The 13,250-nt window shown below is 41.4% G+C and overlaps 1 protein-coding gene across 3 annotated transcripts in view; it reads left to right on the top strand.

Moving 5' to 3' along the window:
- The window catches only part of BMPR1B (bone morphogenetic protein receptor type 1B), a 351,191-nt gene that overhangs the window by 331,335 nt on the left and 6,606 nt on the right, over positions 1-13,250 (top strand). For all 3 annotated transcript variants that reach the window (XM_036026290.1, XM_036026287.1, XM_036026291.1), the window contains one exon: positions 10,307-10,482. In XM_036026290.1, coding sequence (XP_035882183.1) covers positions 10,307-10,482 — 176 coding nt within the window. The remainder of the gene's footprint in view (positions 1-10,306; positions 10,483-13,250) is intronic.

The raw sequence follows: 13,250 nt of genomic DNA, 5'->3' as shown, positions 1-13,250 counted from the left end.
TCCATCGTGCTTGTCCTCTCAATCCGAGCAGCACCGTTCATCCTGCAGATGACTCAGTTAGAAGAAATGGTTCCTCTGCTTTGAAAATAAAACCACCAAACACAATGAATTTGCCAACCACTGGCTTAGAGGGATCATCATATAACTATGTTTTTAAAAACTAAAAGGCTTAGCCTTTATTAAATTGTGGGACCTTTTTGTGGATTTTTCCCAAAGGTGACTCAATAAGATATAGAAAAGGGCACAAAGAAAAAGTCATGGAGATGATTAAAAGTTTGGAAAAATGACACTCACGTGAAAGAACTAACGAATTCGTATTTTCAACCAGAAGAATAAGGAGTGGTTGAGTAATAAGGCCCAAATACAGGAAGGTCTTCACCGTTTATTGGGTGGCAAGTTGAAGTTCTCGATATTTAAAACAGCGCAGTAGGAAATGACTTGTACTGTAGATTTAAGTTAGAAATGTGAACCTCCTGCCACGAAAGATTATTAAATCCCTTCTCCCTTCTGAATTCTCTTCTTTTGTTGACCTATAACCCCTTTCAAGTCTTTTTTACCAAAAAAAATTTCCCACTTTGCTTCTCAAGTTAATAGTCTCTCTCCTTTCTTTCCCTGTTAAATTTCTTGGTAGTTCCAAAGAATAATCTGCTTTCACAAGCCAGTAATTCATAATACCTTGTAATTTGGCTTCTGCCTCATTCTCTCCTGAATCTCCTTTATTGAGGGACACCGTTGATCTTTGTCACCACAAGGCTATTTTTTTTGTAATTTATTGATTTTTAGAGAGAAAGAAATTAAGAGAAGGAGGAGGAGGGAGAAATAGAGAAAAAGAGATAGATATGGAGAGACAGAGACATCAATTTGTTGTTCCACTTACTTATGCATTCATTGGTTGATTCTTGTATGTGCCCTGACTGAGGATTAAATCTATAACTGTGGTGTATGGGGATGACGCTCTAACCAACTGAGCAACCGGGCCAGGGTCCCACAGGGCTTTCTGATTGCCATTTTACTCTCCATGGTGTGGTGCGTGAGCCTCTCTTCTTCCTGTTTTCATGATGTGCCTTTTCAGTCCTGGTTCCCCTTCCTTCTCTCTAGAGGTTCTGCTCTGTTTCCTTCTTAGGGTTTTCCCACTGCTAGGTTTCCTGCCGTATCTGCTTTTCCCTCCTGGTTTCCAGTTCTGTGTGATCTGTTCTCAGATGTGAGGTGCCTGACATTCCCTTTGTTCCTGAATTTTTTGGTTTGCTCTGTTGAATAAATTCTATCTCCATGATAGTCCCACTTGAACTGTGACAGTTTGGGTCCTCTTTACCATTTTTCCAGAGTTCGGAGTAAAGCATTTTGTGGTTGCTTCTTATTTGCAACTTTTTCTATGTGCTGCTGCCAGACTTATTTTCATGAAGCATAATTTTGGTCATCATAATATTTTATAGGTTCTTACTGCTTTGGGATAAAATGTAGCTTTTATTCTTAACACTTTATACTTTCTTTCATCTCCAAGTGTTTTTAACATGCTTTTCTCTTTACCATTTAAGTAAACCCAACATCCCCTCTTCTCTTTAGGTAACTACTGCTTACCTGCAGTTTTTTCCTTTGGGATGCCTGTTATCATTCTCTTACAGTCTGACTTTGACACCCTCATGGCATTGCTCACATTGGCGTACAGTAGTCACTGACTACTTACCTGTTGTTTACATTGGAGACTAAGCTCCATGAAGTTAAAAACCATATTTTTCTGAAGTTTGCATCCCTGGTGCCTTTACTTGGTGCCTTTACTTGGTGCCCATTACTTATGTATTGATTAAAATTTTTACATAATGGATAAATGAATGATTTCATAGGGACTACAGGATGAAGGGGGTGAAAACACCTTTTGTTAGCCCCAGAGATCCTGCATACTCTGGATTAAATCCACCTTTCTAGTTTTATATTACACAAAGTTTTCAACTTATATGTTTTCTTCAGCAAAACTGTACTGCTTGCCTTTTCCCATGTATACTCCATGTTGCTGCTGCCTTGTTTTTCACTGCATGGTCTGTAATTGGGGACGCCCTTACCTCTCCAGATACCTTAGTCCAAACTCAGAGTTGCCTTTAGTCACTAGGCTCACCGGCAGCTTGGAATAACAACATCATCTCTCTACTCCTATAGCAATTCCTGGCCCTTGACTGTCCGGAATTATAATTATTTTAGTACATGCTCATCTTTTTACTCATGACTGGGCATCTTGAGAGCAGGATCCGTGCCAACTTAATTAATGTGTCTCCCATTTGACATGACATAGTGAGTTATTCATGATAGATATTCCAACATTGTTTTGAATTCGTAAATGTTGGCATATAAAAGTCATTGAGAACTCATTTTCTTTATAGACCTTAAACCAAACAGAAAGTATTATATTTCTAAAACTTAGTTCTGCTTAATGTAAGGGGAACAAACTGAAGGACCTCTTAAATTTTATGCAAACCCTGATTCTAGGAAGTGGAGAGGAATATTTGAAGGGATAAGCCAGCAATTTATTTGGCATAAATGCTCACAGCTATAGACTAGCTCATCAAGGGAGGGGAGATGTGAGGAGGCTCACCCAGGTGGGCAGCTGTGAGGGCTGGGGGCACACAGATCTTACTCGGCCGAAGAGTAGCTGTGAGGCCATTTGCCATTCTGGGCCTGTTTCCTCTGCCATTAAGTGGAGGTTGCTTTTGATAATTTCAGATGTCCTTTTCACATTTTTATTTTCTATATTTCAAAGGAACTTTGCTCTTCTCAGTTTTTGAGCCTCACCTTTAAACCTTGCTTTATATGTTTCTTTGGCTTCCACTCTTTTCCTGACTTTCCTATTTTAGGAGTGCACACACACCAGGAATTTAAAGCGTTTTATTACAAGTGGGATCAAAACTAACCCAGGCTTGAGTTCTTGGTCCTCAGTTATGAACTTCCTGTGTGAACTTACTCTTTACCCTGGTGTCTACATGGTAAGTGCTCTCTCAGGCTTTTAACTCATTTCTGGGAGGTTCCCAGGGAAGTTGAGAGCCACAGAGAGAATGGACTGTGCTTTAGCGACTTCCTGCACATAGAATTTTTTTTATCCTGAATTGGTTTCTTCATGCACTGCCTTGAAAATGATATAAGTGCTGATGCATTTCCTGGCCAACAGAATTTTAATCCAGGTGATGCTGTGGCAGCCATCAATCACTATGACCTCCGATCTCTCTTGGGAGGAGAAAACAAGGATGCCTGAAATCCCTTGAAAGAACTTAACAGAGCTTTTCACTTTTCACTCTGGAGGATCAAGCAAACCTACTGGTACTTCAGTGTCAGAATACCATATATATATTTTAGGGGACAAGTAAATCCTGGCTTAGGGCCTCGCAGGTCTTAAATTTTAAATAGAAAACCTATAATGAAAATTGGGCTGTAACACCCCATCTCCCAGTTGGTGCTTATCCATTTGTCCAAGCACAAAGGAGACAGCCCAGCCCAGAGGGCAGGGCATTTCCTCAGTCGTTCCTATGTTGCTGTTTTTAGCACTGTGTCTGGTTTGTTTACTTAGTGATTTTTGAAGAAAGTGAGGAGGCTAAATAATTTGCCAAAGTCCTGGAACTAAGCGAATGGGTGGCTGAGTCAGCTCTCGCAGTCAGGGTCTCTGCAGCTGTACTTACCTCCTACTGAAGAGTTTTCAGTTCTGAAGTTCTGTTTCTAAGAAGCCCTGAGATTTCTCAGGACTTCACATTGAAGCAGTGGATCCTGTTGAAAAATGTGATAGAAAACTCTCCCTTTTACTTAACACGACTGCGTGAAGCTCAGCGCAGCGAATCAGCCCCACAGCAGTTTGTGAGACACCCAGGAAACACAGAGGGGTGAGCACAGCCCCATATTCTGAAGGCTCATGAGAATCTCTCATGCTTTGAGAGGTCGTTTCAGTCTCCCTAAGAGGTGATTTAATATTCTCTGGTGGTTAACATTTAATATCCATGTGTGGTTAATTTCAAACACCACTCGTCAGCCACCAGGAAAACCATGGCCTCCCTCACAGGTCTTTTGCCCTCACCCGTCTTTCACTGTTCTTCACAGTTCAGTTCTTATTTTTTTTTAATGCTTTTAGATCATTAAAGATTGTTTCTTCTCTTTCTCTGTGACCTTTTTATCGCCCTTCTCCCTCTGTCCTCCCTTTCCTGTCTGTTCCAGGCATCAGCGACACTTGGCTGAAGGCCCTGCATGTGCCCGAGGGCTCAGTACAGTGGAGTCACCTCCTTGAGCCCACGGCATAGTTCCCGAGCTGCCTCTCCTGTCCACAGTGGGCTCTGTGTGAGGCTGTCCGGACACTTTCAGTGTCTCTTCCGTGTGTGGTCCAGGGGGAGCGTGCATTGTGCTGAACCAAGCAACGGCTTTTTCCTTTACATATCACTTCTTGGAAGAATTTCTGCTATGGATATATAATTAGGAGTGGCTTAGTTACCATGAAAAATATCTGACACAAAACAAGGTTAAGACAGATACTGTGTTTTCAAAAACTCCCTTTATTCCCTGCCACCAATATAAAAGTCCTTTGCCTACCCTTCGCTCGTGTATGACACCCAGGGTAAAAGGCATGGCCTGCTCCACTGAGTCCTATGAGGTGCTCAGGTTCATTCCCCAGCCTGCTCAGGAGCCTAGCTGGAGACTCCACTTTCAGCCTCGGTTACTCAAACCCTGTGGTGCATACACACCACTCTAGACACCAGTGCTGGGCCAAGGAGGACACTGCAGGCAGCCTGCCCAGGTGTAGGCAGTAAGGTGGTGCCCTCCCTGTAGACTCTGAAACTGGTCACAGCAATCACCCCGTGCCCAAGTTCTAAACAGTGTCGTATGATATGCATTTCCCAGCAGGGTGCACCGTCCCCCCACCTCTTAGTAAGCCCCTCCCTGGCACCTGCAGAAGAGAAGAGAAGAGGAACATCTTAGTTTTGTATCTTTTCCTCCCCTTCTCTCCTTTCCTGTCTGTTTTTCTTTGTGTCACAGAATCCATAAGTCCTTGCTTTCTCCCTCCTGCCTGAAGCAGTTGCCTTGTGAACTTTCACCTGTATGTCCTCCTTGGTGAGAAGTGCCACTCAAAGTGTGCACGTACTTGGAGGCCTTTTGGTCATCATTGTAAACCTCTTACTCCACCACCTGGCTCTCTTCCTTTCTTCCTTCCTTCCTTCCTTCCTTCCTTCCTTCCTTCCTTCCTTCCTTTCTTTGTCTTTTTTTTTTTTTAAATCATACCACTGTGAGGGAACTTTGGTCAGAAATAGAACTTTATGCAATCTTAGCTGAAGACACTCTGCTTTTTAAGTCAAATACAATTAGACTTATTATCATCACTGCCACCTAGTCCAGTAGGGAACTCAGTGTCATTCAAGGCAAATCTGGGGATCCTAACGAGCTTGATTTTTATTTTGCCATATGAGCCTTCTACCTCTGCAATAATTTTTATAGCATGATGTAGCTGCTGGTTCTTCCCAAACACCATCAGCTCAAGGTACATGTTATAAGTTATTACATAAAATGTAGTTTTAGTGTTCATGCTACCAGAATATTTTCCCTGATTTGTTTTTCCTACAGGGCGTTAATGCTTCATCACAACCCTAGGCAGGAGAGGAGACCCCTCTTCTCCCTAGCTGACCTGTCCTTTATCCCCAACCTTCCAAACCACTGTTCGTTTCTTTAATTGTTTGACTCTTTTTAAAAAATCTTCACCTGAGGACATAGTTTTTGATTTTAGAGCAAGAGGGAGAGAGGAGAGGAGGAAGATGAGGGGGGAAAGAAAAACATCTATCCGTTGCCTCCCATTTGTGCCTCAATTGGGGATGGAAACTGTAATCTAGGTATGTGCCCTGAGTGGGGATCGAACCCACAACATTTTGGTGTACACCAGATCACACTCCAACAAACTGAGCTCCTGGGCCAGGCCCCAGGTTACTGTTCATTTGTCACTCAGCAAACTTTAGGTGTTTTTACTTTATCCTGTCCCAGCCCCACTGTCCCGAAAGTTCACAAAGAAGAACCCCCTTTAAAGTGTGATTCAAAAAAAAAGAATTTTTTTAGAAGAATTTACTTGACATTGTTTAATTAATTTTGTTCCAATTATGTCCTTATTTTTCCCCAATCTGGTTAAGTCCGTATCACAGTGGCACTCACACTAACAGGAATAGAAGTTATGATGGCATTAACTAGAAAAACATAAACGGGAAGAATACCCCGTGATTCTCTAAACCCACTGCTTCACTCGTGACACCTTTATGCAAATATTTTCAGTCCTTTGACATGGGAAGGGAGAAGAGAAAACATGTTTCCTCTGCAGTGAATGCAGTGCCCATGGTTTGCATGGGATATTTTCAGTTCTCCCTGATAGAAATTTGTCTCCTCTGTGATTTTGTTGTTTATTGAGATGATTTTTGTTGTTTTGGGTGTTATGCTTCTAACCTATGCCTTCATCCTTGAAATGTATGTTTTTCTTGTACCTGATCCTCTTGAGTTCTTTTTATTTAAAACATTTCATTACAATGTACAGGGTGGGGCAAAAGTAGGTTTACAGTTGCGAGTATGCAAACCAGAGTTTATTCTTGCATTATTATTAACTTGTATTATTTTCTATATGAACAACTGTAAACCTAATTTTGCTCCACTTTGCATTTAAATATAAAAAATTATAAAAATTTATACTCATAATTTAACATTAACAAATGTTACTAATTTGTTAATTTTATTCGGTCTTTTTTTTTCTGGTCAGGAAGGGGGAGAGAGGGAGAAATACCTATGTGTTGTTCCACTTATTTATGCATTCACTGTATGTGCCCTGAGTGGGAATTGAGCATGTAACCTTGGCATATTGGGAAGATGCTGTAACCAGTTGAGTACCCAGTTGGCCTTTCTTTTTAAAAGAAATACAGTGTTGCAGATAGCCCTGTTGCATTCTCTTCCCTTTTTTATTTCTCTTTATCCCTGGCAGGAGTAACCAATGTCCTGAAGTTGGTATTTATCTTTCCTGCCTATGATTTTAAAATCTGACTCCATGTATGTGTAGCCACTGCAATACACAGGGTTATGTTGCGGGTTTGGAGTTCTTTTCTCCCACTCTGCTCCCCTTGTGAGTCTCCATCTCTTCCTGCCAACCTCCCATCTCACCCCTTCCCTCCCTCAGAGGAAAAGGAAGGGGCGGCGCTGGGGCGCCCTGGCATTTTCTGCTTTCCTCTTTACCACCCCCCCAGGCCTTCTCCTTCGGTTACTCCCTCCATGTTCTGCACCATCAGACTCTCCTTCCTGTCTTTGTCTTCCTTTGTTCTTGGGGTCCAGTGTTCAATCACTTTAATTTCAGTTTGTGGCCTTGAAGATTAACAAGCTCAGTTTTTCTCTGCTCTTATTTGGGACAGTTGCAATGGTATTTCTGAAAACCAGAGAAAGAAATGCAGTTCAGTTACTGTCAAATATAGAAACAGTCCCGAGGGAAGAAGAAGCAGAGCTCTATATTTTGGAGAATCTGATACTTTATAACATAGGTATGAATTACTTATAATTGGCATATTTGTTGTTTGAATGTAGCACTACAGGCAAATTTGCCTTAGGGTTAATAGTAATTTTTTGCAAAATTTGCTTAACACAATTCTATTCATCCTCCTAGATATCAGTAATGCCTCATTTTATGATCTATACATAATAGAGATTTTTATGTTCCTCTTTAAATTATCCCAAGTGAAGTTTACTGTAAACAGGAGTTTTCCTTCTTTCATTTAAAGTGTATTGTTCACCTACCTGTGCAAAGCACTCTGAATGGAGGTGGGTCAGGCTGTGCTCTTAAGGGTCATACCAGATGTTTACTGCAGATATTCAGGGCTCAGAAGAGTTCACAGTCTTCGGTCAGGAGGCAAATATTTGTTCAGATACTACAGAGTGAGGATAGTTATTCAGGTACTGTGAGGAAAATCACCTAGAGTGGGGAGAGCAAGGGGGAGGAGGGATGGTCATACTTGGTGTGTCATGGCCTGTGTGAGGAACTGGAGTTTGGGGGTTTGGTGGACATACAAAATCCTTGGTTGTATGTTCTTCAGTGTTTGAAAGGTATAAGAGCTTAGAGGTGAATTATATAGAGTCTGGACATCACAAATATCAACTCTATTATTAGACAGCAGTTACCTTTCTGTTTTCCTGTAGATGTTTTGAAGTCACACATTCCATTAGCTCTTCCTGACCTTATAATCCAAATAAAACATTAAGGGGCTAAGAGTAAGAATGGAAGAGAATTGTCTAAAATCGTTACCAGCTGTGGTGAGGGTATATTGTTGACCTCAGTGCACTCTGGGTGGTGGCTGACCTAAGACTGTCCTTGGTTGACTTTCTCAGGGCACGTTCTGGAGGACCACCCGCTCTCTGCTCTCTCCTTCCCGTCGGCACACCCTCTCGTTTGTTTCTCTGCATGGAACTCAGAGTCCGCTCCCCAGGGCCGTCCCTGTCTTCCTCTAATGATTGGTAGTAATAAATCATGAACACACAGACTGCACATGAGTGAATACCTACTGTGTGCTCACAGGAGAGGGCTCAGCGGGTGGGAGGGGAGGAGTGAACTTACTTTATAATTGAAGATGGAGCTTTTGTAGCATCTTTTAAATCTGATGTTTTTCCAGTTTCTCTCAGCCTCTTCTTGGCTCACCTGCCTTCTTACCATTTATGGTTTCAGTACATAGATGACATTTTGCTATTGTACCCTGCAGGTTAATACTAAGAATTAATGTTTTAACTTCTTTTCCCAGTCAGAAAAGAGCCCAGAACACTAAGACTTACAATTACAGATGGTAAGGAAGCAATACCAGCTGCATAGTCTTTTTCATTTAAAAAATTTCACACTTTAACTTTTATTTTAGGAAAATAGATCCCTTCAGAGTCATAACATCTGGAAGATCACAAGGGGCCTTTGGGTACACTTGTGCCACTTCTACCGCCATAGCTTCAGGTTAAGGATCTCAGCTGGAAGTGCATTTAAAAAGATTTTAAGAAAGAAGATTTAGGTTTATGAGGTCTAGTAACTGTAGACAGTTTTGAGATATACCGAGGGATATTTGCCACCCTTTAAAGTTTCCCAGATGACACTATGTATTTTATGTTTTAGAAAATAGAGATTGAGGCAGTAAGATCAAATCCGGACTTTACTTCCCCCCAGAGCCACTCGTGCTCTGGTGAGCTGGGTATTGTCTGCTGCCCAGCCCGGTAAGGCAACACTCCGTGTCCCTAACTCTCGTCCATGCTGAGGAGGAAAGACAAGTCAGTGCTGGAGAGCCAGTCAGGTGTGGTGAAAGGGAAAGAGAACGCTTTCTTGGGAATTGGGATAGGAAGACTTATCCAAGATTTTCCACAAACTTCAGGTTAATGAGTTTTTATACCTTTTCTGTTTTAAAGTGTCTTCACCCATCAGCACTGGGGTTTGCTGCTCTTCCTCCTACTGCCCTCCCCTTCCTGTCGGGGTAGTTCTTGTTAAACCCGTACCGTGTGCTTAGTCCTGTGCTGGCAATGACACTTCACGTCTCACCTCATTTAATCGTCACCTTATCACACGGTAGGAGCTCAGTCCCTTCTCAGCACAGGGCTTAAACTGCAGCTCTGGCTCCCGGCACGGAGGGGGCAGTTCTCCGGTGCCCACCTGCAGGTTGGGGTCTGTCCGTCATGCATTTCCTCCCAGTCTGTGGGAAGCAATAACAAATATTGTGAAATTTTCATAAAGCTAAAGATATATACAATTACTCTTTTCATCCTTTTACTAAAAATATGTTATTTGATTTATGAAATAATAGTGATAGTAGAAATCTTTTTCATAGGCCCTGCTTATCAAAGTAAAACATTTGCAAGTCGGCGTTGGTTCTCTTTCTCTCTTTCTCTCTGTTACTTGTTAGTTGATCTAAAAGCCTCACAACAGTTGGGGTAAAAAAACACTGCCTATAATAAACCAATTTGGCATGCTCCCAATCCAGTGTTAAGAGCAAAGTTATTAAAATATGAAGGGAAGGAATGTATCCTTTAGACATTTAATTGATGTTTAGCAATTATGTAGAGTCTATATTTGATCTAGAGGTAATGCAATTTTATATGCTGCAGCTTCATCCTGACTGTCATCTGAATTGGGTTTTTACCTGTGAATATTTAATATAACTGTTGACAAGAAATATTCTTCAAGGAAACAGTATTCCCTGACGGGATATATCCTTTTGCATCTTCCACTAAAGCCCTGGTTCAGAAATCATCTTGATTTGTTACCCATGGGTCTTCTTCCATACTGATGGTGCTCTGCTTGCTTTTTCCTTAGTGATACCAATGAGGTGGACATCCCGCCCAACACTCGAGTTGGCACCAAACGCTACATGCCCCCAGAAGTGCTGGATGAGAGCTTGAACAGAAATCACTTCCAGTCGTACATCATGGCTGACATGTACAGTTTTGGGCTCATCCTTTGGGAGGTGACTAGGAGATGTGTATCCGGGGGTAAGTAACTGATACTGCTGGGCTACTACAAATCTGTTTTGCTGATCAGAAATCAAAGTTCTGTCTACTAAATGAAATTTTCTTTACTTTTTCTCTTTATTTCTGTTAACTCAGTCACAGTCTCTCAGGAAATGGTATTTCACATCAGAGAATTATCTTGGATTGCCTTCTTCCCTCTGCCTATGTCTCAGAAATCTCTTCTAGACACAATGTCAACCTCCTCTGCCTTTGCAAAGATCACCTTGTTCTATTTTATGTGTTATCTCAAATCTCTCATGAGCCCTTCCTGCAGCAGTTGCTGTGCCATGGCAGCGCCCTCTGTACCCTGTCCAGCTTCTCTTTGCCAGTCTGCTGGGCCCCACCCCCGACTCCAGTGCCCCACTTCCTTCGGCTTTCTCTACTCAGATAAGAGACAAAAATATGGGGTGGGAAGCTCATTATTTAACCTCCCCACTTTTTAGCTTCCTATCATACTTCCTCACAAAGCAATTTAAAAACATTAGTTTTTATTGAAAGGAAATTAAAGCCTAAGAATGCTATTATCGGTCATGGGAATTTATTTTGCAAACATCGGGTTTCCCTAGTAAGACTAACTGAATAAGAAGGTATCCTTAACTATTCTGAGATGTTGTTATTGCCTGTAGTATTTTGCTTATTGCTACATAATTTGTCTTTTAGTAGATTCCAACACCTTTCAGGTGAGGAGCTGAGTCTTAGGCTCTTTAGCACCCTAACTACCGTGTTTATGGTTTTACTCGTGGTCGTACATGTGAAGAAACCCTGGTGCTGCTGCTCTTCCTCACGGTGGCTGGAGAAACTCACCTGCATGAGAACCCGAGCTTGCCCAAGATTCGGAAAGCGTGGCCTACCCTTAATGAACACTGGCATTTGTTCTTAGCCCTGCCGTTTGTTATCTGTGAACCTTTGCCAAGTTACTAAACTTTTCTTTGTTTCAGTTTTCTCATCTTAAAAAGGAGGTGAATTATTATTGCATTACCTCAGATTGTTGTGAGGTTTAATGATTGTAAAGAGAATTAAAACTAACTGACCCATAAGTAGTACTCAACACATGTTAGCTGTTATTTTAAATGTTCATTTCAGTTGGTAGAACCTCAACTTACATTTAGAATCCTATTTACATATAAAGGAGAAACAGTTAATCAATAAGCATTCATACTTTTGCAGAAAGGTCATCTTTGGTGATGCGGTCTCTTCTGTCCACTCTGAGAATTCTGAGCCTCTCACAGACTTATGTTAAAGTACAACAACACCGTCCCTCTCAAGTTGAGAGAACTCCTTTTGTCCCAAAGGAAAGTTAATGTAGGAAACGTTTTCTATTCAAATACTGAGTAAATCTCCCGTCATAATTATGAAGAAGAAAAGAAGTAACCAAAATACTGATTAACTGCCTGTGCCTTGATTTCATGTTTTATAAAGAGTAAATGAGCGTATTTTTGAATAACATATTGATACTTATTTAATATAGGTCTATAGAAGTTGAAGGAATTAGAGGACAAGGTTACATTTCTAGCTGTGTTTTTCTGAACATCTACAACAAATGGGCCGCGAGAGCCCTGTGTCTGAAGGCCTGTGAGGCAGAATGTGGGAGACAGGATCCTTAGCTTAAAAACCAGCTGGGGAAGTAATTGCTTCTTTAGGGCCAGCTTGGCCTCTGGAGATGTGAGAGGCACTAAACTGATCACTTATCTGTGCATGAGACAGACACGTGGTTGTCAGAGATGTGAGAGTTCCGGTTCTCCCCCATACTGACCTGGACTAGTTACTTGATCCCTCAGAACCAAGTTACCTCATCTCTGCCATGTGGAAAATAATGCTGCCTCATAAACGTGTTTGTAAGAATTTAATACGGTATATAAATGTTGAATCCCTACGTGACACCTGAAAATAATATAATATTGTATGTCAACTGTACTTTAAATTAAAAAAAAGATATATAGCATACCTACCTTCGTGCCTGGTACGTAATAGGCTCTCAACAAATGAGTTTCTTTTCCCAAAGGGGCAAAGCACACAAAATTCTATACTCCAACACTTTTAAAATGAAGATGTTAGAAGTTTTGGGATAGTCATTCTAGTCCATGTAATTTTGGGTGAAGTAGACACATTCAGATATATGCCTTTCAAACTTTGGAAGGAAAAGAAAGTTTTGAGGTTTCAGATGCAATTACATGGCAGCTAATATAGACATTTTGCTAACAATTGGAAGCTAGAAATGATTAAGACCTATAGTTCAAAGATAAACTTTGATTAATTCATAACTTTATATGACTTGGCCTGTGTCTGTTGTTCTATATGCACCTCCCCCAGTGTGGAACGCCAGCCAGCCAGGCAGCGGCACTGACATTGGGCGCTGAGAAAACACAAGATGAGTAAGACAGACCGTCTCTGCCCTAAAGACAGTTCCTGAGCAGCTGTCTGGGGAATTAGAAAGGAAGGAAGGACTGGAGTGAAGTGATCATCTCCTGTGTGTTAGACTCTGTGTTTTTATTATGTCCTGTAGAGAAAAAACACAATGGAAGGCGGTGTTATCATAGATAATACAAATAATTCTGTCCTTCAGTCTGAGCAGAGGACAGAGGAAGTGGTGGGTTGGAATGGTCAGAGAAAACCTTTGAACCTTCTGGTCCTTTATAGTTGTACATGACTTTGGGTTTGCTTTTTAAAGGGCATAATACAGACTCCAGATTTTGTTGTGTAAATCCCCAGTGAATTTAGTGATACAGCAGATAATCTGCCATTCCACTTGC

This window comes from Phyllostomus discolor, chromosome 1, assembly GCF_004126475.2.
Source record: "Phyllostomus discolor isolate MPI-MPIP mPhyDis1 chromosome 1, mPhyDis1.pri.v3, whole genome shotgun sequence".
Lineage (NCBI taxonomy): Eukaryota > Metazoa > Chordata > Mammalia > Chiroptera > Phyllostomidae > Phyllostomus > Phyllostomus discolor.
The sequence above is the reverse complement of the archived record's forward strand: the minus strand, read 5'-3'. Positions and strand labels throughout refer to the sequence as shown.